The sequence below is a fragment of the Rhinichthys klamathensis genome, unplaced genomic scaffold (assembly GCF_029890125.1).
Source record: "Rhinichthys klamathensis goyatoka isolate OS25496 unplaced genomic scaffold, OSU_Roscu_1.1 h1tg000311l_1, whole genome shotgun sequence".
Taxonomy (NCBI): domain Eukaryota; kingdom Metazoa; phylum Chordata; class Actinopteri; order Cypriniformes; family Leuciscidae; genus Rhinichthys; species Rhinichthys klamathensis.
The window spans coordinates 826,446-853,586 of record NW_026606829.1 but is presented as its reverse complement, the minus strand read 5'-3'; the positions used below and the strand labels follow the sequence as shown (position 1 = coordinate 853,586).

Below are 27,141 nucleotides of genomic sequence, written 5' to 3'. Positions count from 1 at the left end.
ATATATGTTTGTACTGCCATAATTTATTGCTTTTAAAAGTTGTTGATGTTACGTAAAAAAAAAAAATACAGAGTCAAAAACAAATTAAAAGATGATGTATATGTATATTTGGTTATGGCATGTGCCATTAAGAATTTATTATAAAATAAAATGTATTTTGTGTCAAATAGCGGTCTGTTGTCTAAATCATTCGAAAAATTTGTCCAATGCCATTTGCTCAAATAGGTCTCCTTTTATTTCTGGTACAATCACACAATCCATATACACAAAGCACATCTTACAGGCATCTATGGAAGATCAACACAATCAGATACGGCATTACAACTATATTAAATCAAAGTGTAACATTGCTAGCATTCACATTTCAAAGGATCACAAGTTTGATATATTCTCAATCTTGTTGTGTCTAACATTGCAAATGTACAGTCATGTTTGTTCTGGTATTCAAAAATACCCACAGCCACATGCGAGATAGAAATGCAAGATGAAGTCTTTCTGTTCAGGAGAAATGCACAGAGGAGTAAACAGTTGGCTCAGGCACTTGTTTTGGACAATCATTCTGCCGTCTTGAATTTTTCAATGCAACTTCTGCATACACCAACTGCATAAATAATGACAAGAAATCAATCATATTCAAAGGTCATGAATAGAGAAATCTAATTTCCCTTGATCTTTTGACATACAAGAGGTCATTGTACTATAAAAATATCCTGTAAGTTTCAGAACTGAAAACTTCCAGTCCAAAACCAGCTTTTATTGAAAACAAGCTCAGAAAACGACTCGTTTCAGATTTTGTCACATTATGACATTATAATGCGACGAAAGACCGCCTCTACAGAAGAAGATCAACGCCTACTTCTACATCATTGCCTCTTTAGCCCCGCCCACTGATTTGCACGTCATGTTGTTGTAAACATGAGACCCAAACACAGGATTACTCCAACAACAAAACCATAGAGACGTCTCTGGGGATTAGAAGACGTCTTTGTAATACCAACCTTGTGATCCTAACATTAAAGGGATAGTTCACCCAAAAATGAAAATTAGCCCATGATTTACTCACCCTGAAGCCATAGGTGTATATGACATTCTTCTTTCAGACGAATACAATCGGAGTTATATTAAAAAATGTCCTGGCTCTTCCAAACTTGATAACGGGAGTGAATGAATATATGTTTTTGGAAGTCCATCAAAGTGCATCTATTCATGATTAAAGTGCTCGACACGGCTCTGCAGGGGTTAATAAAGGTCTTCTGAAGTGAAGCGATGCATTTGTGTAAGAAAAATATCCATATTTAAATCTTTAGAGTAAATCATGAGCTAATTTTCATTTTTGGGTGAACTATCCCACAAATTAATAATGAAAGTTTCTCATTATTATGAGATGTTAAGTCATTATTATGAGAAAATTTCTCATTATTATGACTTACAGAATTATATTTTTTTTACTCAACTGCGGCGGAAACGGGCTTCCATATGATACAGGTCTTTTGATATGAGATCTTTTGAGTATTTATACTGTAGCACCGCAGTCAAACTGAATAGTTGTGACATGCTATTCTATCCTTTTTATTTTATTTAAAACACGACACTACACTTTATTTGCCACAACCAAGACTTATAAAGCATATATAATAAGCATGAATGATTCACATTGTTGGAAAAAGTTTCAAATATTTTTCAACATCAGAAGTTCCCTTTCGAACAGTCACTTCGTATTGCATAGCTATACACAGTGGGGAAACTCCCTTTCCTCGATTTACTGAAGCTTATATGTAAAACGCATTTGCAGCTGCACAGCTAGCACATTGAGCGTCTGACTCGCTCATAGGCTGTGCTGCGGCAACTGCACATCCAATGGCGTGGGCGACTGGCGAGTTGTCGCTTCAGTCGTTGAAACCTGCTATAATGACGAATTCGGGGGAATAATATAGGCTAAGGCCACGCCCCCTTGACGGGCTCTGACGTGTGTTGACGTAGAGCTAGCTCATTGGTCGCACGTCAGAGCCCGTCAAGGGGGCGTGGCCTTAGCCTATATTATTCGCCCGAATTCGTCATTATAGCAGGTTTCAACGACTGAAGCGACAACACGCCAGGTTACTATAGTGCGGCCGGCTAACCGAGGTTACGATAGTAACCGAGTAGTTCCCTTTCGAACGGTCAGTTCGTATTGCGTAGCTATACGCAGTGGGGACGCCATGCAAAACGCCGCACCCAAAGTAACTGGCTGCCACTGAAAAACTCAGGATCTCTGAGCTCATAGAACAAGCCAGAAACCCAAGTATATAACAGACCGGACACCATCGGGTCTAGAACAATATACACATGTGTTAGTAGCAAACCAACATAATATACTAATAAAACCAGACACAGTCGGGATTATTAGTATAGGAGTTATAACCGGCCAAAGCGGGTTTCATATTATATACAGGTCCTTCTCAAAAAATTAGCATATTGTGATAAAGTTCATTATTTTCCATAATGTAATGATAAAAATTAAACTTTCATATATTTTAGATTCATTGCACACCAACTGAAATATTTCAGGTCTTTTGTTGTTTTAATATTGATGATTTTGGCATACAGCTCATGAAAACCCAAAATTCCTGTCTAAAAAAATTAGCATATCATGAAAAAGGTCCCTAAACGAGCTATTAACCTAATCATCTGAATCAACTAATTAACTCTAAACACCTGCAAAAGATTCCTGAGGCTTTTAAAAACTCCCAGCCTGTTTCATTACTCAAAACCGCAATCATGGGTAAGACTGCCGACCTGACTGCTGTCCAGAAGGCCATCATTGACACCCTCAAGCAAGAGGGTGAGACAGAAAGAAATTTCTGAACAAATAGGCTGTTCCCAGAGTGCTGTATCAAGGCACCTCAGTGGGAAGTCTGTGGGAAGGAAAAAGTGTGGCAAAAAACGCTGCACAACGAGAAGAGGTGACCGGACCCTGAGGAAGATTGTGGAGAAGGACCGATTCCAGACCTTGGGGGACCTGCGGAAGCAGTGGATTGAGTCTGGAGTAGAAACATCCAGAGCCACCGTGCACAGGCGTGTGCAGGAAATGGGCTACAGGTGCCGCATTCCCCAGGTCAAGCCACTTTTGAACCAGAAACAGCGGCAGAAGCGCCTGACCTGGGCTACAGAGAAGCAGCACTGGACTGTTACTCAGTTTTGCATGTCATTCGGAATTCAAGGTGCCAGAGTCTGGAGGAAGACTGGGGAGAAGGAAATGCCAAAATGCCTGAAGTCCAGTGTCAAGTACCCACAGTCAGTGATGGTCTGGGGTGCCATGTCAGCTGCTGGTGTTGGTGCACTGTGTTTTATCAAGGGCAGGGTCAATGCAGCTAGCTATCAGGAGATTTTGGAGCACTTCATGCTTCCATCTGCTGAAAAGCTTTATGGAGATGAAGATTTCATTTTTCAGCACGACCTGGCACCTGCTCACAGTGCCAAAACCACTGGTAAATGGTTTACTTACCATGGTATTACTGTGCTCAATTGGCCTGCCAACTCTCCTGACCTGAACCCCATAGAGAATCTGTGGGATATTGTGAAGAGAAAGTTGAGAGACGCAAGACCCAACACTCTGGATGAGCTTAAGGCCGCTATCGAAGCATCCTGGGCCTCCATAACACCTCAGCAGTGCCACAGGCTGATTGCCTCCATGCCACGCCGCATTGAAGCAGTCATTTCTGCAAAAGGATTCCCGACCAAGTATTGACTATTGAGTGCATAACTGAACTTAATTATTTGAAGGTTGACATTTTTTTTTAATTAAAAACACTTCTTTTATTGGTCGGATGAAATATGCTAATTTTTTGAGACAGGAATTTTGGGTTTTCATGAGCTGTATGCCAAAATCATCAGTATTAAAACAATAAAAGACCTGAAATATTTCAGTTGGTGTGCAATGAATCTAAAATATATTAAAGTTTAATTTATATCATTACATTATGGAAAATAATGAACTTTATCACAATATGCTAATTTTTTGAGAAGGACCTGTATATATGTGTGACTGTGTGTGCACAGTAACATATTTAGACATGACCAGACACCGTCGGGCCTTGTCATACAGAAAGTACCTTCGCCTGCAGGGAAGGCACCTCCATATTATAAAACTTCATAAATGTGGAAGGAGGAAACTACTCCCATGGTCACACCCTCGTGGTACCAGCCCTGCGCCTGCCAGGGAATCAGGGTTCTTAAACAACCGTGATTCACCCTGATGTGCAGACTGCCTGACTGCCATGCATGGGTTGGCACACGGAGTTTTAGCCAAGGGGGTAATCCACTAGCCGGAAACTGAAGTCTCCCCGGGTGCCGCCATTGGCTAACAAGCCTTCACCTGCTGTTAGCATTCTATTGACTCCCATTCATTTTGGCGTCACTTTGACAGCGAATAACTTTACATCTGAGGCGTTTAAAGACTCCATAAAGCCAGGGACCGGTATGTGGACAAAATTGGCACTTTTAACGGTTTGGATCCATATGAAATTTCCAACAAACAGTGGGAGCACAGTAACTTAATCCGGACAAAGGTAAGCTGCGTCACACCTAGCTGCTAGTTTAGTAACAGTGCTAACAACCATTCACACATGTAACATACTTTTAACTATGTGTTTCAAAAGTGTAGTTAGTACCTGTTTAAGCAAAACTTAAATTAGTAAGCAAAACGATGCTTAGGGCAAGGGGGTAGCAACAGGACAACAGTACAGAGACTGACAGGTCCGATGGAAGGGCTAACGTCAATGTTAAGAGAGTATTAAAATACGGGATATTTTACAGGAAAATACTAAAACGGGAAGACAGCGGGAAAAGAGCTCAAATACGTGAGAAACGTGAGGGTTGAGCTAACGTTACTAACTACACTTTTCAAACACATAGTTAAAAGTACATGTGTGAATGATTGTTAGCACTAACTTTTACTAAACTAGCAGCTAGGTGGAGCGCAGCTTACCTTTGTCCGGATTACTGTGTTCCCACTGTTTGCCGAGTCTTTGTTGGAAATTTCATATGGATCCAAACCGTTAAAAGTGCCGATTTTGTCCACATACCGGTCCCTGGCTTCCCTATTTAACGTATCCCGGTAAATTTCACATCCTTTTAGGGATTTTAACATATTTTTTTCTTTTCTTTCTCCCAACTCTGCTGCTTCTCCTCGTTCGACTTGCTGTATGTTTACATTCGCGAAGCTATCAACATGGCGGCCACGCCAAGTAATGACATCACGACGCTCAAGCCCTATTATTCCTCCGAATCAGCCATTATAGCAGATTTTTATTCCTTCAGCGGCAACTTCACGTATCTGACTTTTTTACTGAGCTTTCGCCGTCGAACAAGCCCTTCAGCCTGAGGGTGCCTCATCTCAGCAGACTACGTCTTCATCAGCCGTTTTCTCCTGACGCCGTCTCACCTGTGGCTATCCGGTGACGACGCTATATCCTTTCATTTAATTTTACAGATATTGAGCATGCGAGGCGTTGTTTCAAATGCCTCGCTCATCTTGTGCCACGTGCGGATGCAATCTGCACGAGGCCGACGAGCACACGAGATGCATCTCATGCCTGGGGATCGTCCACGCGGAGACTGCACTTGCTTCTGGTGGCTGCGTGGCCTGCGAGAGCATGCCCATGTCTGTGCTGCGAACGCGGCTAGCTCTCTCCTGAGACGGTGACGCCGCGTCACAGACTCTTCCTTTTCCGCTCCAACCGAGGAAAAAGAAACACCTTTACAAACATACGCCGTTTTCACGGCGACCCACATAAAGCACAAAAAGAGTATGTTTCACAACACACAGGTTTACGGTCCCCCTCCACTCGGCGGCCCCTACCCTGTTGTTACACTGACTTCCCCCCAGGCAAAAGCCTGTATAGTCAGTCCAACACTCAATGTGTGCACAAATCACAATATAAGGGTATCAGGTCCCCCTATGTTAGGCGGCCCATCCCAATCTGTGTGTCAATCCCTAGCCACATGGGCGCTGGCCTGGCAAGCCATACCCCATGTGTCGAGTTGGGTCATAAACACCATAAAGCAAGGCTACCTGCTCCAATTCGCTCGGAGGCCCCCGAAATTTCAGGCGGTTGTCGAGACTTCAGTGAGAAGCAATGTGGGTCACGTGCTTCTCACCGAAATACAAAATCTGTTAGCAAAAGGGGCAATAGAGCCTGTCCCAACCAGCCCTATATTTTCACATATATTTTCACATCCGAATAAACCCTCGTCACAGGCCAATCGTTAGCACCCTGTACATTCAGGAAGTGTATGGATGCAGCGCTCTCTCCCCTGAGACATCAGGGAGTGCGCATGCTAAATTATCTCGACGACTGGCTGGTGCTGGCACAGTCGAAAGCCGAACAACTGTCACACAGGGATTTGATTCTCGGCTATTTGGAATCCCTGGGTCTCAAAATCAATGTAACCAAGAGCAAACTGACCCTCTCTGTGCGAGCGCTGGCAGTCTCATTCAAGGCGGGTGAGCGTGCACCCCTGAAGAAATTTCAGAAACTTCTCGGTCTAATGGCAGCAGCATCATCAGTACTCCGTATGGGATTACTGCGCCTGCTGCAGCACTGGCTAAAACCATAGACAGTAAAAGAAATGGACACAGCGACCCCATAGACTTCAACGGAGAAAAGTGAAGTAAATTAGAAGCACTCACTTCCTGATCGCCAAGCGCACTGCGCAGGCTCACACTGAGCTTGATGAAGTAGATGTGACGTGAGCAACCTGTCTCACAGATGTACGTCTTCTAGTAGCTGTGCCAAGCGGAATCTGAATCATTCCCTTCTGAATCTTGCAGAGCCGGAGATCGTGAGTATTAGCTGTCCATGAGCTAGCAGCAGGAGCAACTTTACAACTCTCTATGGGCTTCTCCCTTGACGTTATGCCTCCACGTCCCCCCGATTGCACGCGAGCTTCTACTTCTGTCTATACGGTAATTTATCTACTGTGCGACAGAGAGTCGCGTGTTATGACGCAATCGTTAGCCTATTTTTACAAAAACTGCTTCTACGGGGCCATAATGTAAGATACAAGGTAATGGAGCCTTTTATACATTGTCGTGTTTCTTTAGAAATAAACAATGGACAAATGGAGTCTTTAAACGCTTGTGTTGATGCTTTAAACGCTATGTTGACGTCGAGCTAGCTCATTGGTCGCACGTCAGAGTCGCCCGGGCCATTGGATGTGCAGTTGCCGCAGCACAGCCTATGAGCGAGTCGGACGCTCAATGTGCTAGCTGTGCAGCTGCAAATGTGTTTTACATATAAGCTTCAGTAAATCGAGGAAAGGGAGTTTCCCCACTGCGTATAGCTACGCAATATTCGTTCCCTCTCTCAGGGAATCGAGGTTACGATAGTAACCGAGTAGTTTTCGAGATGTTATGGCAGGGAGCGACGTTGAAAATTATTTTAATATTTTTTTTTTTATGTAAAAATCTTTATAACATTGGACCTCAGAGAACATTAAAGACTGCTTTAAACAAACCAGAAAGCACAAGAAACTGAGGTACTTACTTCCTTTTTTGGTTTCACTCTAGCTGCAACTAGAAAAAAAAAGAAAAGTAATTTAAGCACTAGGCAGATAAACAACCAGATAGATAGATAGATGAGTTGATATGACACATCTGCAGAATAGAGAGTTGGCTCTTACAGGAAGTGTAGGAGCGAGGCGGGACAGGGGGTGGTGGTGGATGATCCCGGGTCAGACACCAAACTAATCCCAGAACAAGAGGAAAGCACATTGAGGCACTAAGGCATAGCAGAACTCTATGAGAGAGGTTTCTTCCCGATGAGTCTACTGATGCTGTCCAGAAATAAAGACATTAAATGGATTTGATCAAGCTAAAGGTTGATGATCCCATTCATACTTTCTCATTTCATTTTTTAGCAATATCCTGTATGCAAATTTCAAAACAATAGCATGTCCAGAATGCACATACCTGCAGTCACATTAACATATGTCACATGCCCATTGCTTGTTAAGTTCTTCTGAGACCAGGTTATCATGCACTTGTATGGTCCAGCATCTGACTGGTTGATGTTGTGAATGTGGACTAACAGATGTGTGCTATTGGCTGTTGAGCTGTAATTAGACAGCTTGATTCGTTCGGAGGGAGTGAGGCGAGTAAATCCTGTGCTCTGCCATTCCTGGAAAACCCATCCTCCAGTCCAGCTAAGGACCCCACAGTGTTGCACTTCACAGCTCAACTCGAGACTGCTTCCCTCTGGAACAAACTTGGATGCACGACTTGCTCGAACAAAGCACAGTTCACATGCTGAAATCAGAGTATAACAAGCGAGTTGAGTTTTTAGTTACACAAAAGCACTTTTTGTACTGTGTTCCGATTGTAGGCTACAATTAAAGGGATAGTTTAAAAAAAAATGAAAATTATGTCATCACTAACTCACCCTTGTGTTGTTTTTTGAGTTTTTTTTTTCTTTTTCTTTTTTCTGTTAAACGCAAAGGAAGATATTTTTAAGAATGTTTGTAACCAAATAGTGGTGGGCACCATTGACTTTCATAGTATTTTTTTAACCTCCATATTATGGACTTCAAGGGTGCCTCACAATGGTTTGGTTACCCATATTATTCAAAATATCTTCTTAATTGTTTTCAACATAGCAAAGAAACTCATACAGGTCAAAAACAACACGCCTAAATGATGAACGAATTTTCATTTTTGGGTGTAAAACATTAAAAAGAAAAGTTTGAGAACTGTAAATGTTTACACTTCTAAAACATTATTTTTATTAAGAAAAAAGTTAAGTAGCCTACTTTTGAAAGTACCGCAATTTTAACTATGAATTTGAGAAGTGGCTTACCTTTTAACATACACAAAAATGCCAGAAACGTCAAGGAACACCTGTAATCGCTTTTCATCATTTAAAAATTTTCCATAGGCCTACACAGTCGACTGTCCTCGCAGCCACAAAACAGGTTCAGACGCGCTTTACAATTAACAGCCGACTCTTCTGCCACGTCTCCGCAATAGGCTACAACAACAAAAGTCACTTTTAGTTCTTCTAAACTCTTTCTAGCTTCGTCAACACCCACTCTTTTTATTAACTGCAGGGAAATGTACGCTCAGTTTAATTACGTCTGGCAGCTTCAGCCGCATTGTTAATGTGCACGGAAAAGCAAGTTTGCCACAAGCTAGTGGGAAGCTGGGTCATATCCTTCCTGAATCTCAATCACTGTTGACATCCCATTATAAATGGACCGAAACTAGGAGAATAATTATGGAATCTAAACTAACATTGCTCCTTTTTGAATCCTTCAATATGTGTGTCCGTCCAGCTGTGGTAAGGCAGATTTTGCACTGGGCAGGAAATTAAACTACAGAATAGAAGGGTTTCCTTCAGTTTTAAAGGGGTGGTGGTTGATTATGATTTAACTTTTTCAACTTTTGTTAGTGTGTAGCTAATGTTGCTGTTTGAGCATAAACAACATCTGCAAAGTTACAAAGTTCAAAGCAAAGGGAGATAATTTCTTTTAAAGAATTTGCTTTTTAAGGACTACAACGGCCGGTAGGGACTACATGAGCTTCCTCCCGGGTTAGTGACATCATGAACCCTAAAATTTACCCCGCCCCCGGAACACGATTTATATATTATCATGACAGAATATATGGTACTAGACTAGAAGGTAACTACACAAGCTACATAAATCCATCAACTAACCATTCAGAAATTGTGTCTATATGTTGTCACTTCTTCTTGAGTCTCTCCATCATTGTTCGACTCCGGTTTGAACATAAAAGGGCTAAAAGTTTTAGAAATTTTCAGTGCATGACATGTCTGTGTGAGGTAATCTAAACCGCTAACACACAAGCTCTGCTCTCTGTGTCGGGAGCAGAAGTCATTTGCATTTAAAGGGACACACACAAAAACAGTGCGTTTTCTTTTGAGATAAAACTTCACATACACACTCTGGGGACATCAAAGATTTATTTTACATCTTGTGAAGAGGGCATTATACAATGCCTTTAAAATGCAGTTGATATTTTTTTTCTTTGTGTTGTTGCTGTTTAGAGTTTCTTTCCATACTGCAAATAATAATAATAATAATTTGCTTAGTATTTTGTCATTTTCTAGTAAAAATATTCAAACATCCTTAAAATAAGATCTTTATAAAATCTTTTCAAAAAAATAAAATCTTTATGTGAGAAGAAACACTTATTGTAGAGAAGAAATTATTATACATGGTTAGAAGAAGAAATTATTATACATGGTTAGATTTATGCTTAAACATAAAAACGAGCAAATGATTTCCAGATACCTTACTGAAAAATACAAATAAATAAATATATTCAATATAATTAAATATATTTATATTAAATATATATGCTGCCAGATACTGTGTGTCATTTTCTGTCACTGAAATTCCTTGAAGAAAAACAATAGTTCGTTCTATTTTTTTGCAGCCACATGGTGGTGCTCAAAGCTAAATAGTTTCACAGCAGTCAGCTGGGAAATCTGGATATTGCAGAGGAATAAAAAGGCATGTGCGGGCAATTACACAGCTGCTGCTGGAGATAAAAGCTGAGCTTAAACACAACCTGCTGCTGCTCTGTTGCTTTAAGATGAACGACATTCACAATGTCCTCATAGATTACGCTTGATACATTTGCTTGAAATCTATTTAAAAAGGGTCAAATTCATATGATAAAGACAAGCCTTGAAAGTTAAAAAAGTTTTTTTGTTAAGAAGTAGAACTTAATAATTGCAATATGGAAAAAGGCTGTAAATATATATATAAAATATATTATGATTATTTTTCAGGTCCTCTGTATAGCGCATCGCTTTTCACATACAGTAACCAAATTGATACACTTCTAGATCTCATCAAGCCGAAAAACTTTCGCCCTCATATACGTCAGCCCAACAGGTGTGAAAAACGCATGCTCTGGAATTAGGATCAGTTGTAAACTGTTTACCAGTCAGTTAAGCCAGAAAATATTTTAACATAGGCCTATATATCATTTTAAATAGGCCTTTTTCTGGGCTATACATTTGAATGACAAAATAAAGACAATAACCAGTTTGTATTTGTAGTGCACTGACAACATAGTTTTATATAATTAGTTTAATAATAACGTTAATAAAAATACACAAAACACATTTTTAAGATAAATAATATGGACTTACAAAATTTTGATCTGCAAATGATAACTTGTCACTAATTTGAAAGTGACTTATGGCATCCTATTACATGATATTCATCTACAGGTTTAACAATGTAAAATAATGTGAGAATTTACATTTTTGGGGTGAAATTATCCCTTTAAACAACAAATGCAGCATTTCAGCAAAGAGAAGCTCCCTCAGAAGGTTCCTTTGAGCTGTGCCTTTGTTTTCTTGCTGCGAGTAACTTGAGTCAGCGAACCGTAATGACAACCAGATGTGAAGGACGTCAGTGTGGGCTTACAATCTCAGGATATGTCTGTTTTTCTTGGAACGCCCGCAGTACAACACCAACCCAAAGTTACACAATGTCTAACAAAATCATTTAATCGTTTAGCTCAGGGGTGGGCAAGTTCGGTCCTAGAGAGCCGCTGTCCTGCAGAGTTTAGCTCCAACACTGAAAAAAAACCTCTCCTGCCTATAGCCTTGGGCCCTGCCCCAAATGGCACACTCCGGACTTGTGGACTTCCTCAGAGTCCACACTTCGGTGACGTCATGTTGTGCAGACCTATAGAGCCCTTAGCGCAAGGCTCTATAGGTCGATCGTCACGCCGGAAACAGGAAGACGGTCTGATTGTTGTTATGGACAGGAGCTACAGGTTCGGGGAAATATGCTGCCTATTGTTGTTGTGTTTACACATGACTCAGTAAAGCCCTGACATTCTGTTCTATTAATGAATCATAATGCGATCGTATTATTCAGCTCGCTATTATTAGCCTATGTTTGAGACATCAACCACTGGTCGATGATCATAATATTTGTATAAACTTGTCATAAAAACCGTAATGATAATTACACTTAAATATTTTCTTCTCAGCCATGTTAATAATTGTCCGTGAGCGAAATCTCCTCCCATCTGCTGTCTGATTGGTCTTTCGCAAGGATTCCTGGGTAGTTAAAGTGCGTGGAGTCTGCATCTATGCGGGCTTCGCGGAAGACCACTTCAAGGGTACAAAGGGGGCGCTGCTGAGCACACTTCAGAGCGTTAAAATGCTAAATGGGACGGCCTACAGACTCGTAGACTCAGCGAGCACGAGCAATTTAAGTCCACGAGACCGAAAGTCCGCATGAAGTGCGCCATTTGGGACAGGGTCTTGGTAATCCTGAAGACATTGATTAGCTTGTTCAGGTGTGTTTGATTAGGGTTGGAACTAAATTTTGCAGGACAGCGGCTCTCTAGGACCGAACTTGCCTACCCCCGGTTTAGCTCATTCATATGCTCGTACGTGCTGCAGAATAACTTTTGTCAACTTTGTTACCGTCCCTTTTTAAAGATCTGAAAGTGAACCTGATCTCCAATTCCTCATTGTTATCAATCAAAACAGGAAACCTGGACTGACCACCCAAGAATGAGGAATAAGCATGAGCCGGCCAACCCATGTGCTTTAAAGCAGATAAGTAAAAGCAAACACTCACAGGTCAGGAGCAAACAATAGTGTACAATTGACTAAACCGGCAATAAGGCACTATTTCTTCCATATTTTAGATGTATACAGTGCCTTGCAACGGAGTTAGCTAATGCTTAGAGCCATGTACAAATCATTTTTGTTCACACATGAAAAGACAGATTAGTGTCCTCTGAATGGTACAGTCCCAAGAAAGAAAGATTTCTTGGCAAAACAGTTTGCTCCATGATCAGATTACGTCCTCAGCCTTCATTGAATGTACAACAAGGCTCTTTTCCTCCCTAGCTTGAGGCTCTCGGAGGTTTCTTGAACCCACATTGCAGAATAGGCAAAAAAATGTACAAGTGTAAGATGGCATTGCGCTAATGCATTACATGGAATGCAAACATCATTATGTGGTCAGCACCTCTGCAAGTGATTTTAGCTACAAAGGCCTGTTCTGACACAAAACACTAACCCAGTTGAGCGTGACGTATGGACACAGAGCCCGATGTGTCTATTCTGGTGCACAATAAAGCTTTTCTTTTGGACGCAGTGTTACAGCGAGAATGGCTCTATTGTGCTGGTTTTCTGATACTGTGAGACTTACGCTGGGTCTTTAACATTAGGCAGAAAGGGAATGACGATGACTTGACTGTTTGTGATGTCAACAACAGCTTGAGAATGAAACGTCAGCACGCTTTTAGAGAATATGAGCAACTGGTACATTGTGTAATCTAGAGAGGGATGTTATTTGCTTATGTGTTTTTTTAAAAGTCATGTCGAACTTGATAGCCATGTTACCATCCTGTCTTTGTTTATTCAAGGAAAGCACATGAGAACTTTTAATTAGTTTAGTACCGTGCGCCCAACCCAATCTCATGGGAAACGAAACTATTTCGCGAAGTGGAAGTTGCGTATGAGTTTGTACAATGTGAATCATGTGGAAACGTACAATTTAGAGAAAATTAAGCTTCTCCCCTAACCCCACCCCTAAATATACCTGTCACTGGGGTGTAAACAGGTTGTACGAAAACCTACAAATGAGATACGGATTCTCACAAATTAGCCACCAATTCGCCAAAATGTAAAACAGATACGAATTGCAATGAAATTGCATCATGTGGGATGTTTTATGAGCATGTATAGTGAAGTTTTTCTGTGTAAGACTTTGTAATTTTCAAAACTACAACTATGAAACAGATTTCATCTTTTCTCTAATGCTATTTTATGAACCCGAATTGGAAATCAATAGCAGCATGCTGTCTGAAACAAGCATTGGCGTGGCACTTTGTAAGAATGCTTCTCCAATGAAAAATTCATGAGATTTTCATGGGCGAAATGTGACCATGGCTGCATTCTAGGCTTCATTCCATTTATTGTTTGTGTTCTGGTTCCAGACATTGAAGCCTTTTAATCTGACTTAAATTTGATTGTTTGTTCCATATCGATTCTCTTGTGCTTTGAGTTTGTGTCAGGTGTTTGGCAGTGGGCCATTGTCTTTTCTCTGGCAATTCAGCCTTGAATTAACTGGTCATTGGGAATCTGGGGTCGAGAGGCTTTAACAGACTAGAGGATTTTGCATAGTTGGTGTTTACAAGTTTAATTTGTCTTTTTTTAAACAAACTCTCCATGGATGCACCAGGGCTTTTTATGTCAACATTTGTCTTTTGCAAGGCTGTGGCTTTTGATTATCAAATGATTCACCTAAGGCCCATTTAACTTCTGTTCTTATCTAAAAAGAGAGCAGGTGATATAACTTCTAGTACAACCTCTCACATAGTAAGGCAAGTTGAGCAGTGTCAGTACTAAATCAAATTTAGCAATTCATTGTGACATTTACAATGTTCTGTAAAAGAATGGTAAAGGTTAATGCTCATTTATTTTGATTTGTTAGGTAGCCTAGGTCACAACAGTGAAGTTGGCTTGCCAGTGTCAACAAATGAAAAATCAACTACTCCTTTTTGTTTTATAAACTACAATTTCTTTCAAGAAAAAAGAAGCATTTAATATCTCTAGATAAACATTGAATATTATGTTAATTTAAAAATGTGTGCTATAGTGTTGCTATATTGAATTAAATTGCAAAGAAAGCTAAAGCTATTCTTTTACTGTAGTGCTAGTATTTTCTTCAGGAAATGCAAATCTAGTTTGCATTTAAAGGATTTATCCTCATAAAATGGTGTTCTTGTGTTATCCAAAGAGAAATCTCAGAAACATGAAGAGAATGTCATGATAACATTGACTGACTGTTTGCTCTTGACTGTTGTTCCTCATTGGCCCACATTTATTTACATTACTTATTTATCCTAAGCATGGCAGAAAGTGCAAAGTGATGAAGTGAAAGTTTAGCCGTTAAGTAAACCTTTTTTTCCATTAAGCTTTTGTGTAGAAAAGAAGAGGGGGATGTGTCTCTGGCATTAGTCTCCTAGAATTTCAAAGAGCTGGATCTTGGCAACAATTCAGAGTAGCTAAGGGGATATATGAAGACCCGGTCTGTGAGGCCTACAAACCTAAAGCATGACAGGCTAAAGTCATCTGGTCCAATTCAGCAATGAAGTCTTCTGTCCACGGTTAGTCTGAGTAAATGGTTAATGCTTAATTATTGTATATATATATAAAAAAAAAGAAGAAAAAAAAAGTGTGGGATAAAACACTGGGTGTTTCTTATAAACAAATCATTGCTGTCGGAGTGCGTCAGACTGAAGAGAACCACATTAGTGAGGTCTGTATTATGACTAATGCACTACGTGACTCAGAAAGAGCCCTGGCTTAACTTTGGAAGTTTTAATACTGTTTGGGGAAGTGAGCATTAAATCACAACAAGATGTTAGATATGTAAAGTAGATTATCTTTTATTAGGAGTATAGTTTTGAACAAACATAAAACATACCTCAACTCATATGATGAGCCATCTTGAAACATCAAAAGTGCAACATTTTAGAGCAACATAATGTAAACGTCTGTGATGACGACTCAGAGAGAATACATTAACGTTACATTTCCCTCTAACGTCAGTCTGAGTGATGTGTAGAACATTTTGTAGTTTGTAAATCATATTTTAGGTTCAGTATTAGAAACACATTTGACTGCTAAAGTAATAAATGACATTAAAATGCCACATTTAAATTCTTAAATTCCACAAATTGTATTTTATTCTTTGTGCTTCTATCAAAAAAGAATAGTAAAAACATCTAAATGAACCAAATTCGCCTGCCCTCAGTGTTTAAGGTCCACTGAAAAATAATTCTAATACACCTTCTGAGAATTTTTGTATGCATTAGTGTAAACTGTACGGCTTCTATGGTCATTTAAAGTGTATCATATAGGGGGCATCTAAACATTAGACATTTTTTGTTCCAGAATACTGTTAAATGAATGACACTGTAAGGCACCATGACTTCTAAATTAACCTACTACACTGTTGTTTGAATACACAACTTATGACACTTTAAGACTGTTTGTGTTAAAAAACAAAATAAACATCACATTAGAGCTGACATCACACTTCAAATCTCAGGTGACATTAAGTAGAAGAACAGAAATGTGATAAATAAAGTGCAAAGGCCATTGTTATGTACTGTCTCTGTGTTAAAATATGATTAACACCTGTAAAATAGCGGACCTTAGTTGGCATAGTATGTGCAAATACGATGCAATCTTGAATTAGAAAATATAAAAGATCTTAAGAGATACTAATAAGGCACAGAGATGAGAAACCGAGTCTTTCCTGGCACTTCAGGCTCATAAGATCATTCCTGCATTGTCACAGGTAAGTATATCATTGGGTTTTGCCTGTCCAATCTGTCTGTGAAACTGTCCTTGCTTGTGTGTCTTCCAGCAATGCACGTTTGACCCTAGAGTTATACTCTTTATGCTTGGCATCTGGGTAAAGACGGTCCTTGATAATGGTGTGACAGCAGTATTGGACAAATGAAGCTCTTGTAAAGAGACGAGTCCGCTAAATACATCTGGGCTCAACGTCTTGAGCCGGCTGTTGTTTGATAAGTCCAAGACCTGCAGGTTCCTCAAACCCCTGAAAGCACCTGGTTGAATCAAGGTCAGGACAGACAGGCCGCTGAGAGACAGGTGAACCAGTTCTGTCATCGAATCAAAGGCCCCTGCGTCAATGCTGGAGATGAGGTTCCCGTCCAGGTTGAGATACTGAAGTGGGATTCCGTTAAGCGTTGGGACCGTCTTCAATCTGTTCCCTGCAAGCATAAGACTCTTGATGTACAGCGGATGGCCAGGCGTCCTCCTGTTAATGGAGGTCAGGAGGTTTTGCGACAGGTCCACCATGATTGGTATATCCTGTGCTCTGGTGGTGAAGAGATCAAGGCTGAACTCTTTGAATTGGTTTTCACTCAGGTCCAGCTCAACGAGAGGGAGTCCAGTGAAGCAGCCATCGCCAAGACCCTCAAGAGCGTTGTTGCTCAAGTCCAACGTCTCCAGATAACGGAGTTTAGAGAACGCTTTGGGACTGACATGTGCTATGACATTGCTGCTTAGGTCCAGACTGACCAATGTGGTGTAACCTGGTCCGGAGAGCATCGAATCGCTGATGGATGTGATGGAGTTTAAGGACAGGTCGAGATGGGAGGTGTCCAGAGGGATGGGGATAGGAGCGTTCCCGGGCCCGATCCCACTGCAGTCCACTTTGGTCAGGCTGAAACTGTCGAAGAGGCCAAAGCTCTCCACCTCACAGCGGCACTGCGGATGGCAGTTCTTCACTGCTCCCATGACAGCCAGGCCAAGCACAGAGAAGAAGAGACACAGCAATGTGGCCATGGTGAGCTATAAACCAAAAAAACACACATTAAAGGGTTTCATTTTATAGCCACGAACGTCCCAAAACAGAACCAATCAAATCACATTAACTTCAAGCATCACCAAAAAATAATTATCAAGTAAATCGACTGAATGTAAAAAAGGGTCTTGCATGGCATATGTTATCATCAAAACTGAACTAGAATCAACTTCACAGGGGCCTTTGAGAGGTTTGAAGAAATCAGAAGTCACTCATTTACATGTGTTAATTCTGTAAACCGACGTAGCCAATCATTTACAGCTGTACGTGCATGCTGGTCACTCTGGGTCTGTGTTTAAGATAAGATAAGATAGTACTTTATTGTCCGTGTACACGGAAATTTGTCTTGCAATACAAGCTCCAACAATTATAGCACACACAAACTAAAAACAAAAACATACAGTCATCAATAAAAAGTATACAAAATTACTTCCATAATATTATGGGTACTCCGCCCTGCAGAAGTGTTCTTCAATAGCCATAAATATATACATATATTGAAATGCAAGTGGGGGGAAAACTATCACTTCTTTCCCCTCATGTGTTGATTCAGCATCGATATAGACAGAGGAACAAATGAGTGTTTATATTTGTTCTTCCTGCACTCCGGGACCCTATAGCGTCTCCCAGAGGGCAGGAGTTGATACTCTTGATTCAACACATGGGCATAATCTTGGGTGATTTTATGAGCCAATCGTACAGTATGTACTTCATGACTTTCAATAAACGCCTTCTCAACCGACTGTCCCACCAATTTGGAACAAATTCCCAGGAGCCGGAAAATCCTGGCCTTCAAATGAGCTGAGAGGCCCCCAAACCACACTGCGCCTCCATACTGCAGAATGCTTTGAATGGTTGACACAAAGAAAAGAGACAGGATTTCACTACTCGCTCCGAATGACCTAAGTCTCCTTAAAAAATAAATTCTCTGTTGTACCTTTCCGCAGATGTAGTCTACATGATAGGTCCAGGAAAGGTCACAGTCCACATACACTCCAAGATATTTAAATGATGATTTTTGTTTTATGATTTGATTATGGATGATTAATGGTGTAATATGGCATTCATGAGAGGTGCCGAAGATGATCTCTTCCGTTTTCTGTGTATTGAGAATGATAGCATTTTCATCGCACCACTCTACAAGATTATTCACTGTTTGCACATAAAGTTCAGCCCCTTCCCCCTCCTTCATCAAAGCTACCAGAGCAGTATCATCAGAAAATTTGATGATATGATGGTTGGGTGCAAAGGTAACACAGTCGTTGGTATAGAGTGTGAAGAGCAAAGGAGAGCTAACACATCCTTGAGGGGCACCGCAGCTGGTTGTGACCATGGGTGAATAGGTGTTATTGACCCTAACCAGCTGTTGCCTGTTAGTGAGGAATGAACAGTACCAATGAATAAGATATGGATTCGTACCCATTAGGGCCATTTTAGATAACAATATGTCCGGTTTTATTGTATTAAATGCAGAGGAGAAGTCAATGAACAGTACCCTGGCATATGGCTTTATTTTCGGGGTGTCCAGATGTTTTGAGACCAGATGCGTAAGAGTGCCGACAGCATCCTCCGTGCTACGATGTTGCCTATATGCGAATTGGAACGGATCCAGGATATCCTGTACAGACTGAGAGAGCTCATTTGCTACGATTTTTTCCAATGACTTCATTAATACGGATGTTAAAGCCACGGGTCTGAAGTCATTACACTCCTTGGGGCATGATTTCTTTGGTAGGGGAATGATATGCGATGTTTTCCAGGCCACAGGGACCGTGTGCGTATCCATGGATTGTTGGAAGATGGGTTGCCACACTGGTGCTAGCTCCTTGCTGTAAGTTTTCAGGATAGAGGCACTGATGTTGTCCGGGCCGGTGGCTTTACGTGAATTAAGCTGACCAAATACTTTTTCCACCTGACCCACTGTAATTGTCACTCTATCCTCGGAGCCCATCGTGACTGACTCCAACACCTTCCTGCATCTCTCCGTACTCCCAGAGGTTTCAAACCTTGTAAAAAAGGTGTTAAATTCCGTGGCAGAGGTTATCTCATCACTTGTCACAAATGGTATCCTGTTTTTACCTGGCATGCCTGTCATACTTTTTATTGTATCCCACGTTTTACGTGGATTGCCAGCCTTGAAAGCTTCCTCCAGATGTTTCTTGTGTGCCTTCTTTGCCTTCCTCAACTTTTCCCTCAGTTCTTTATTTGTTTTTTGTAACTCTCTTCTATCCTTATTTTTAAACGCCAATTTTCTCAAATTCATTACTTGTTTAATGTCTTTAGTTACATAAGTTTTGTTATTAGGGTACACCTTAACTGTTTTTGTGGGTATGATAGACTGTACACAGAAGTTGATATAATCTGTTGTAGCAGTGCAAGTTTCTTCCAATGTGTCCCCCCTCAGCACTTGCCAGTCCGTGCAGTCGAAGCAAGCTCCCAGCTCCTCTCTGCTGTCATCAGTCCACTGTCGAACCACCTTAATCTCTGGTTTTTGACTTTTTAATTTTGATGTGTACATCGGGATAAGATGTTTATTCATCCTTTCCATGAAAACATAAATATTCAAGCTTCTTCTCTTCTAGTGCAACCTGATGAGCCCTATTTTTTCTGCACCTTCTCAAAGGATTTGACCTAATTCTTATGATCAAAGAGCCTATTAAATTGAACTTTTTCAATTACAGGGACAAGTTGTCATGATTATAAAGGTGCAAGGCTTTTCTCATGGAGAATTTAAGAGCTGTTAGCACATCATTTAGTTAAAGAATATAAATGAAACTCAGACTCTGATGCTTTAATATGCAAACCAGTATTATTGGCAATGATTAAGTCCAAATAATTATTGTATATCGCATATCTATATTACCAGGTTTACTTGTGAAATAAACTCTAAATGTATGTCTAAATATCTAATGATAATTTACCATCCTAATGTAATTCAGTTTGAAAGTAAAATAAGAATATAAAAAATATTAATGTTTATGAAAGTAGCCTCTCATACTCACAGAAAAAAATGGCAATATGTTAAATATTATTACAATTCAAAATAACTGTTTTCTATTTTAATATATTTTAAAATGTAATTTATTCCTGTGATGCCAAGCTGAATTTTCAGCATTATTATCCATTCTTCAGTCACATGATCCTTCAGAAATCATTCTAATATGCTGATTTGCTAATCAAAAAACATTGTTTTCAACATTGATAATAATAAACAATGTCTTCATATTTAAAGGTGCTGTATGTAACTTTTTCACTCTACTAAAGCATAAAAATACCATGATATGTTTGCTTGAGGAAACATGCTATGTTCACATAATTGTTTCTCTGAAAAACACTTCTACAGCCAGTTATTTTACTTTGAAATGTGCGTTTTTGTTTTGGTCTGTGATACTGCACGTTGCCAATTTGCACTGTCGAAAAAAATTACACCATCATTCTACACATAAAAATCTGAATCTTGCTTACGTGTTTTCATGAAGTACGCAGAAGACTCTCAAAAACTCTCAGACAGAAGGTCTATGTGTCTAATAGGTGGAGATGTTCATGATGTTCAGCTAAAATCTATAAACGCTCTGCCACGCTCTACTTACGACTTTTGTTGCCGGATTACCCTACCATGTGCTCTTTGTTTAACTATTTGACATGAACTTAAACCCCGTTTCAACACTCTACAATGTTACCACTGAATCTGGGCATGGGTTAACCTGATTACAAAACAGGACAGGTCGAAAGAGACTTGAGAATGAAGCAGCAAAAATGACTGAACATTAATTAGTCTGTAAGATTGTGTGTACTTCTATAGATAACGATTAACAGAACCAGCACGCTAGGTAAACAATTACCTCTTGTGTAATTGATTGCATAATAGGTACAATGAAAACACTAAGTTACAGAGTGCAATACACACTTTCAACTATTTAGTGAGTTATAACTATGTTTTTTTATCTTTTTACTATAAAAATAGCAGACATGCTACGAGAAACTAAGTGGTACCAAAAAAGCAAAAAAGGCTTTGTGACCATGTAACTGTAAACACTGTAAAGTGCTGCTTATACTTGATGAATCTGCTTAAAGCTGCAGTCCGCATTTTTTCCTCTTTGTCGCCATCTCTGTTCGACATCTGCAATTGCAGTCATTCGCGGAATTATCAACTTTACGTGAGTTGTAGTTCGGCACGGCACAGCGCGGACGAACACACTGTTTGAGGAGAGTGTGCGGCTGTCGGTCACCGCGCCGGTGTGGATACTGGCATTCAGAATCACAGATTATTCTTTTTGGAAGTATGACCAACATTATAATTTTCACCGGAAAATGTCATCTGAACTAGTAAGAAACATCCACTTTTGTTCTGGTTCTGACATTGCAGTAAATCGCGCTGATTAAATCTAACAATCGCTTATAAGTTATCATATCACGCAAAACCGTGCAAATTATACTTTGTTCTCAAATTGTTAATGTTAACAACATCAGCATTGCGTGACTACAAATGTCCTTCCGATATTATCCTTGTTTTCGCATGGGCCGGTTGCAGTCTCTTTTTTTCTGTAGCCACTCCAAAGTCCGAACGAAGTCTTTTGCATTTTACAGCGGGTGAATCTGTTGTCACTGGTGATTGTCGTTTGAACCTTTCTGGATCCGCCATCAAATTGATAAGTTTAATCATATCAAGTGCTGTGAGAAAAGGCTATAAATCTCCACATCTAACATCCTCACACGCAATATAGCTTATACTAGGGGTGGGGGGAAAATCGATTCTTAGATGCATCGCGATGCGGACAATTCTGAATCGATTCACCAATATCAAAAATCGATTTTCAAATATATATATATATATATATATATATATATATATATATATATATATATATATATATATATATATATATATATATATATATATATATATATATATATACACACACTACCGTTCAAAAGTTTGGGGTCGGTACGATTTTAAATACTTTTAAAAGAATTCTCTTCTGCTAACCATGGCTGCGCTTATTTGATTAAAAATACAACAAAAATCAGTTATAGTATTAAATATTATTCCAGTGTAAATCAGCTGTTTTCTGTGTGAATATAAAGTAAAGTGTAATTTATTCCTGTGATCAAAGCTGAATTTTCAGCATCACCAGTGTCAGTGTCTTCAGTGTCAAATGATCCTTCACAAATCAGTATAATATGAGGATTTGATGCTCAAGAAACATTTATTATTATTATCAATGTTGAAACATTTGTTGGTCTGTCAGTTGTACCGTTTTTTTTTTTTTTTTTTGGATTCTTTGATGAATAGGAAGTTCAAAAGACTTTTGTAACATTATAAATGTCTTTACAGTCACTTTCGATCAAATTAATTATTCCTTGATAAATAAAAGTATTGATTTCTTTCCTCCAAAAAATAAAAATAAAATTCTCACTCACCCCAAACTTTTGAACGGTAGTGTATATACACATTTATAATAACGTAATATTGACGGAAAAGACGGAACTCTGAAGCGCGGAAGTGCAGCGCCCGGACCGTCTGTGGCGTGCACATAACAGAGACGCAATGGCTGAGCGCGAAATCCAAACACCCTCCTCGTTAAAAGCTGACGTGTGGAATAGGGGATAGTAATATGATATTTTGGTTTCTGCAAAACAGTAAGTGGGACTGAGACAATACTGATAAAAGGGGGATGCTTGTTTGAAGTCCATTTTATGTTAGAGATTCAGAAATGCTGAAGTTTGTTATAATTTGTTATTGTTATATTTACTAATTTACTACAAGTATGCTGCTAGTTCAGGCACACATTTATTTTCCTGTTGGTTCTTTGCAATGTTAATAAAATATATTGTACGTTAATTCTTTATGGGTCATTACTTGGTACTTTTAAAGCAAAGTAAATATATAGTTTTTATAGTCTTTAAATTTATAGTCTCACACACACACAAAAAAAAAAGATTCAGATAATCGATCATCGACAATCGCTTTAGCATCGAATCGCAGCCCTCTGAATCGTAATCGAATCGAATCGTGAGGTGCCTAGAGATTCCCACCCCTAACTTATACTAGCCGAGACTCTTCTTTATGTGTACAGATGTGACGTAATGACGCAAGACATGCTCGAATCTCCCGCGGAAATCCACCAGTACCACTGGAATTAAAAACATTATTACAAGCTTACCGTTTTTGAATCGAGCTAAGGCAAGCAGATAGTTTTGAACACTGGCTGGTTATGTATTTTCTCAAATATGTATTTTGGATTATTTTTAACCCAAAAAAAGCTACGGACTGCAGCTTTAAAGGGTTGGTTTACCCTAAAATTAATATTAAGTCGTCATTTACTAACCTAATGCTGTATGCCATTCTTTCTTTTTCTAGCCACAAAAGGACAATTGAAAAAAATGTCCCACTCATGCTCATCCAATGGCAGTGAATAGAGACCAGCATCAAGCTTTTAAAAAAAAAAAGACACAAAAGTATCACAGAATGGTCCCATGTGACAAGTGCCATATATTCCAAGTGTTCCAGTGGTATACAAAAGGGTTTCAGTCTCATGTGACCTTTTTCAGTGGTCAACTTGGCATTGAGAAAGCTCACATGAGACCGGAACGTTTGCCATTAAACCAGTGGTTTTTATCAGATTTTTTTTGTCTTTTTCTTCATTGATCAAGTGTGGTTACTATTTACTGCCATTATATGGATGTGAGCGTGACATTTTTAAAAAGATTTCTCCTTTTGTGGTCCGAAAAAGAACGATTGGCAATGATGATAAAATTTTCATTTTATGGTGATCTATCCATTTAAATGGGAGTATTTGTTAGGGATATAGACACAGACTTGTAACCTCAGCCATGTCTTTCCCTTTCGCTCTGGTCAAGATGTGTTCCTCTTTGACTTCAAGTAAACATTTTCCTAAAAAATCATACCTGTTCTACTCTCTTCTTAGGAGTTAGGACATGAGGTGAAAGCACTGAAAACCATTTTCAGCCCCATTTTGTATTTGGTAATGATTACACATATGTAACACTAACTTTAGAACATTCAAAATGAATGGAATTTGGAGGCATGGAACTCTTCTGTCAGTGTAAACATCTGCCTGTGTTCCAGGGGTTATGAACTCTCCAGGTGTGGTACACTCACTGTTAAGTCCCTCCTTAGAATGCCTGAAGTCTAAGTGCATTGTATTTTAAGAGCAATCACTGTCAGTGGTTAACAGCTACATATTTAAACCATTTATCTTTCTCCCCTTTTAGTGAGACTGTGAGGCTCACCCATCGAGTCTGCATGAAAACGGTCTAGTATTAAAACGCAGATCATTTTAAAGTGCGCCTATTATGCTATTTTAAAGGTTCCTAGTTTTGATTTGAAGGTCTCCTACAACAGGTTTACAAGCATCAAATGTGGATTCATTCTCTCTAAATCCCGCCTTTCCCCGAGCTTACTCTGCTCTGATTGGCCAGACGGCCTAATCTGTTGTGATTGGTCTACCGCTAAACAAAAACGCCCATTCCCATGACTAAACTTCCATTCCAGAGGCTTCCTAAAGCTCAGAGATTGTTTACACTGTAAAGATAGTAACAATGGCGTCGATTTTACCAATCAATCCGAGCACGTTTGAGGGCGGGTCAAAGTAGACGTTCTTGATAATCTCAATAACTTTATTTGTCGTCCACGTCCGACTTTACAACTTTGCAGACCGTTTACATTCACAGACATCTATAAGAAAAGGTACGCGTAATAGGTACATCAAAGGAAATATTCGAAAAATCATAATAGGGGCACTTTAAACGTAATTTATCTTTCCTGGAGTTTACATAGCCAAAAGAAAACTACAGTACAAAAGAACTAAAGTTGGTTCTTAACCAATTTAATTAGCAGACAGCAGACATCCTAATCCAATAAAGCTGAAAGAATGCAGTACTTTAAGGGGGGGCAGATTTAATGGGAGCTTAGTGTCTCAAACAGCTCAGTAATACAACTTTTGTATGGCAGGTACTTTTTGTGATGCCAACAGCAGCACGTAACCTTTGAATTAGAGACATGCATCAAAGTGTTCAACATGTTTATGGTTGTTGACTACAGTACAGTTGACATAATGCAGGTTGCCACCCATATCCTAGAAAGATCATGCACACACTGCACAGCATTATCTCAATGTTATGCAATATACTGTAGCACTTGTATATCCCTAGAACAAAGAGAATTTAAAACAATATCTAAATAGAATATGTGGATTTCTTGTACCATTATTAATGGGTTGCAATAATGAACAGGTAAAGTTGGACTGCTGTTTTATTCAGGTCTACAGACAAATGGCACCATTTGGTGGGTCTCTAAAGAGAAGTACTTAATCATGCTAATGCCACTTCCTTCAACAGGAAACAACGTAAACTCAGTTATTTGTAGCCATTCATTTAAGTGAGAAACATAGCAATTTAAGCTCAATTGCAAATAAACTTGCAAACATCTCGACATTTTTACATAAATGTGTTCGCCATCATCATCATCATTTATTAATCGTGAATATCATGTTTTTTTTTGTTGTAGTTTAATGAATTTAGTTATTGTTGTATAAAAAGTATAAAACAATATTTATTTTTAAAAATCTTCCGGTAAAAACAATATTGGTTCATTTCTAATACAACGCACTCTTTTGTTAATTTAACTGATTGGGTTTGATTCAAAGTCTAGTGACTGCCTTGACAACATTTTGGGTATAATATGCTGTCTAGGAAGCCAGTTCACTAAGTTTTGAGACGCAGCCAAAATCTCTGCTTTGATGGTTGGACTCACATCTGTCCTCAGTTAAAAATACAAACTTTGTAACAGCTTGACAATGCTCAACAAACGTGTGCTTGTCACGATACCAGAATGCACAAATATAGGCAATCTAGGCTTTTTCATTGTCCATGTCTTTACTCTTCATCACGCGAACTATCGGAGATTAAGGAATCCGCGTACGTTTCGATTTTGTTATGTAAAAAATACAATATAAATACGCTTGTGAGACACAGGAGAAAACTTTTTTTCTTTTTCGTAAAACTTACCATGTGCCGCGAGACTCGTCTGTCGGAGAGCTTTTACTTTTCCAGGCCAACATCGGAAAATACTTTAGTTTTAGTCATTGTCATATCCAGAGCTTTTTGATGTGTGGCAAATGAACACGTCTGCGGTATTGTGTGGGTTGTGACTCTGTCGATCTTTCTGCTATAGAGTACAGACTCGCCAAAGAAGATGAAGCAATAAAAAGCCACCGCAAGCAGAGTCTCGTCTAGAGTTTCACTCACTGATGATGATAATCCGCGCCCACCAACGTCTGAACGCGGCGAGCTTCAACAGCGGCCCCTAGCGGCGAGTATATACTACTACAACCACACACCATTTAAATACTGTAGACCTAACAGTAGGGGGTGAAATCTTTTCTGATTCCGGATACTTCTGAATGTTTTTTTTTTTTATTATTCTTTAATTAAAATAAATAAATAAATGCGTTTACTCCGTCACTGTACTGAAGCCAAAGCAAATAATTATATTATACATATTTGCTTTGTATCAAGGGAAACACATGCCTAAGGGCAAGAGTGTGTATATCACTGACAAACTCCTATAAGGAAAAACTCCCAAGAACACTATATGCACATTGGGGTTTTATTTTTCACTGTTAAAAATGAGGGTTGCCAACAACAATCATGATTAATCTTGTATTTTCCCATCAGTAATACTATTAAATTCAATAAATGTTTAAAAATTAACATGTTAACTTTGACAGC

At 39.3% G+C, this 27,141-nt stretch overlaps 2 protein-coding genes and 1 long non-coding RNA gene across 4 annotated transcripts; all 3 read right to left on the bottom strand.

Moving 5' to 3' along the window:
• Positions 1-427: 427 nt before the first annotated feature.
• Positions 428-8,957, bottom strand: si:dkey-52l18.4 (uncharacterized protein LOC560708 homolog). The gene is made up of 5 exons (XM_056271153.1): positions 8,835-8,957; positions 7,952-8,287; positions 7,663-7,815; positions 7,527-7,555; positions 428-601 (listed from the first exon to the last, which is right to left on the bottom strand). Exons 1-5 carry the CDS (start codon positions 8,893-8,895, stop codon positions 500-502), a joined length of 681 nt encoding a protein of 226 aa, XP_056127128.1. The 5' UTR covers positions 8,896-8,957; the 3' UTR covers positions 428-499.
• Positions 8,958-15,416: 6,459 nt separating this feature from the next.
• On the bottom strand, positions 15,417-15,743 carry LOC130104551 (uncharacterized). The gene is made up of 2 exons (XR_008809505.1): positions 15,704-15,743; positions 15,417-15,670 (listed from the first exon to the last, which is right to left on the bottom strand). It is a non-coding gene; the product is annotated as an uncharacterized LOC130104551 (long non-coding RNA).
• A 156-nt stretch (positions 15,744-15,899) lies between these two features.
• On the bottom strand, positions 15,900-26,644 carry tsku (tsukushi small leucine rich proteoglycan homolog (Xenopus laevis)). Of its 2 annotated transcripts, none has more exons than XM_056271146.1 (2): positions 26,419-26,644; positions 15,900-17,375 (listed from the first exon to the last, which is right to left on the bottom strand). In XM_056271146.1, the coding sequence occupies exons 1-2, from the start codon at positions 26,419-26,421 to the stop codon at positions 16,326-16,328; spliced, it is 1,053 nt and encodes a 350-aa protein (XP_056127121.1). In that variant the 5' UTR covers positions 26,422-26,644; the 3' UTR covers positions 15,900-16,325. The 2 variants fall into 2 exon arrangements, with proteins under 2 accessions (XP_056127121.1, XP_056127122.1); XM_056271147.1 differs by lacking the exon at positions 26,419-26,644 and adding an exon at positions 20,854-20,931.
• Positions 26,645-27,141: the final 497 nt, after the last annotated feature.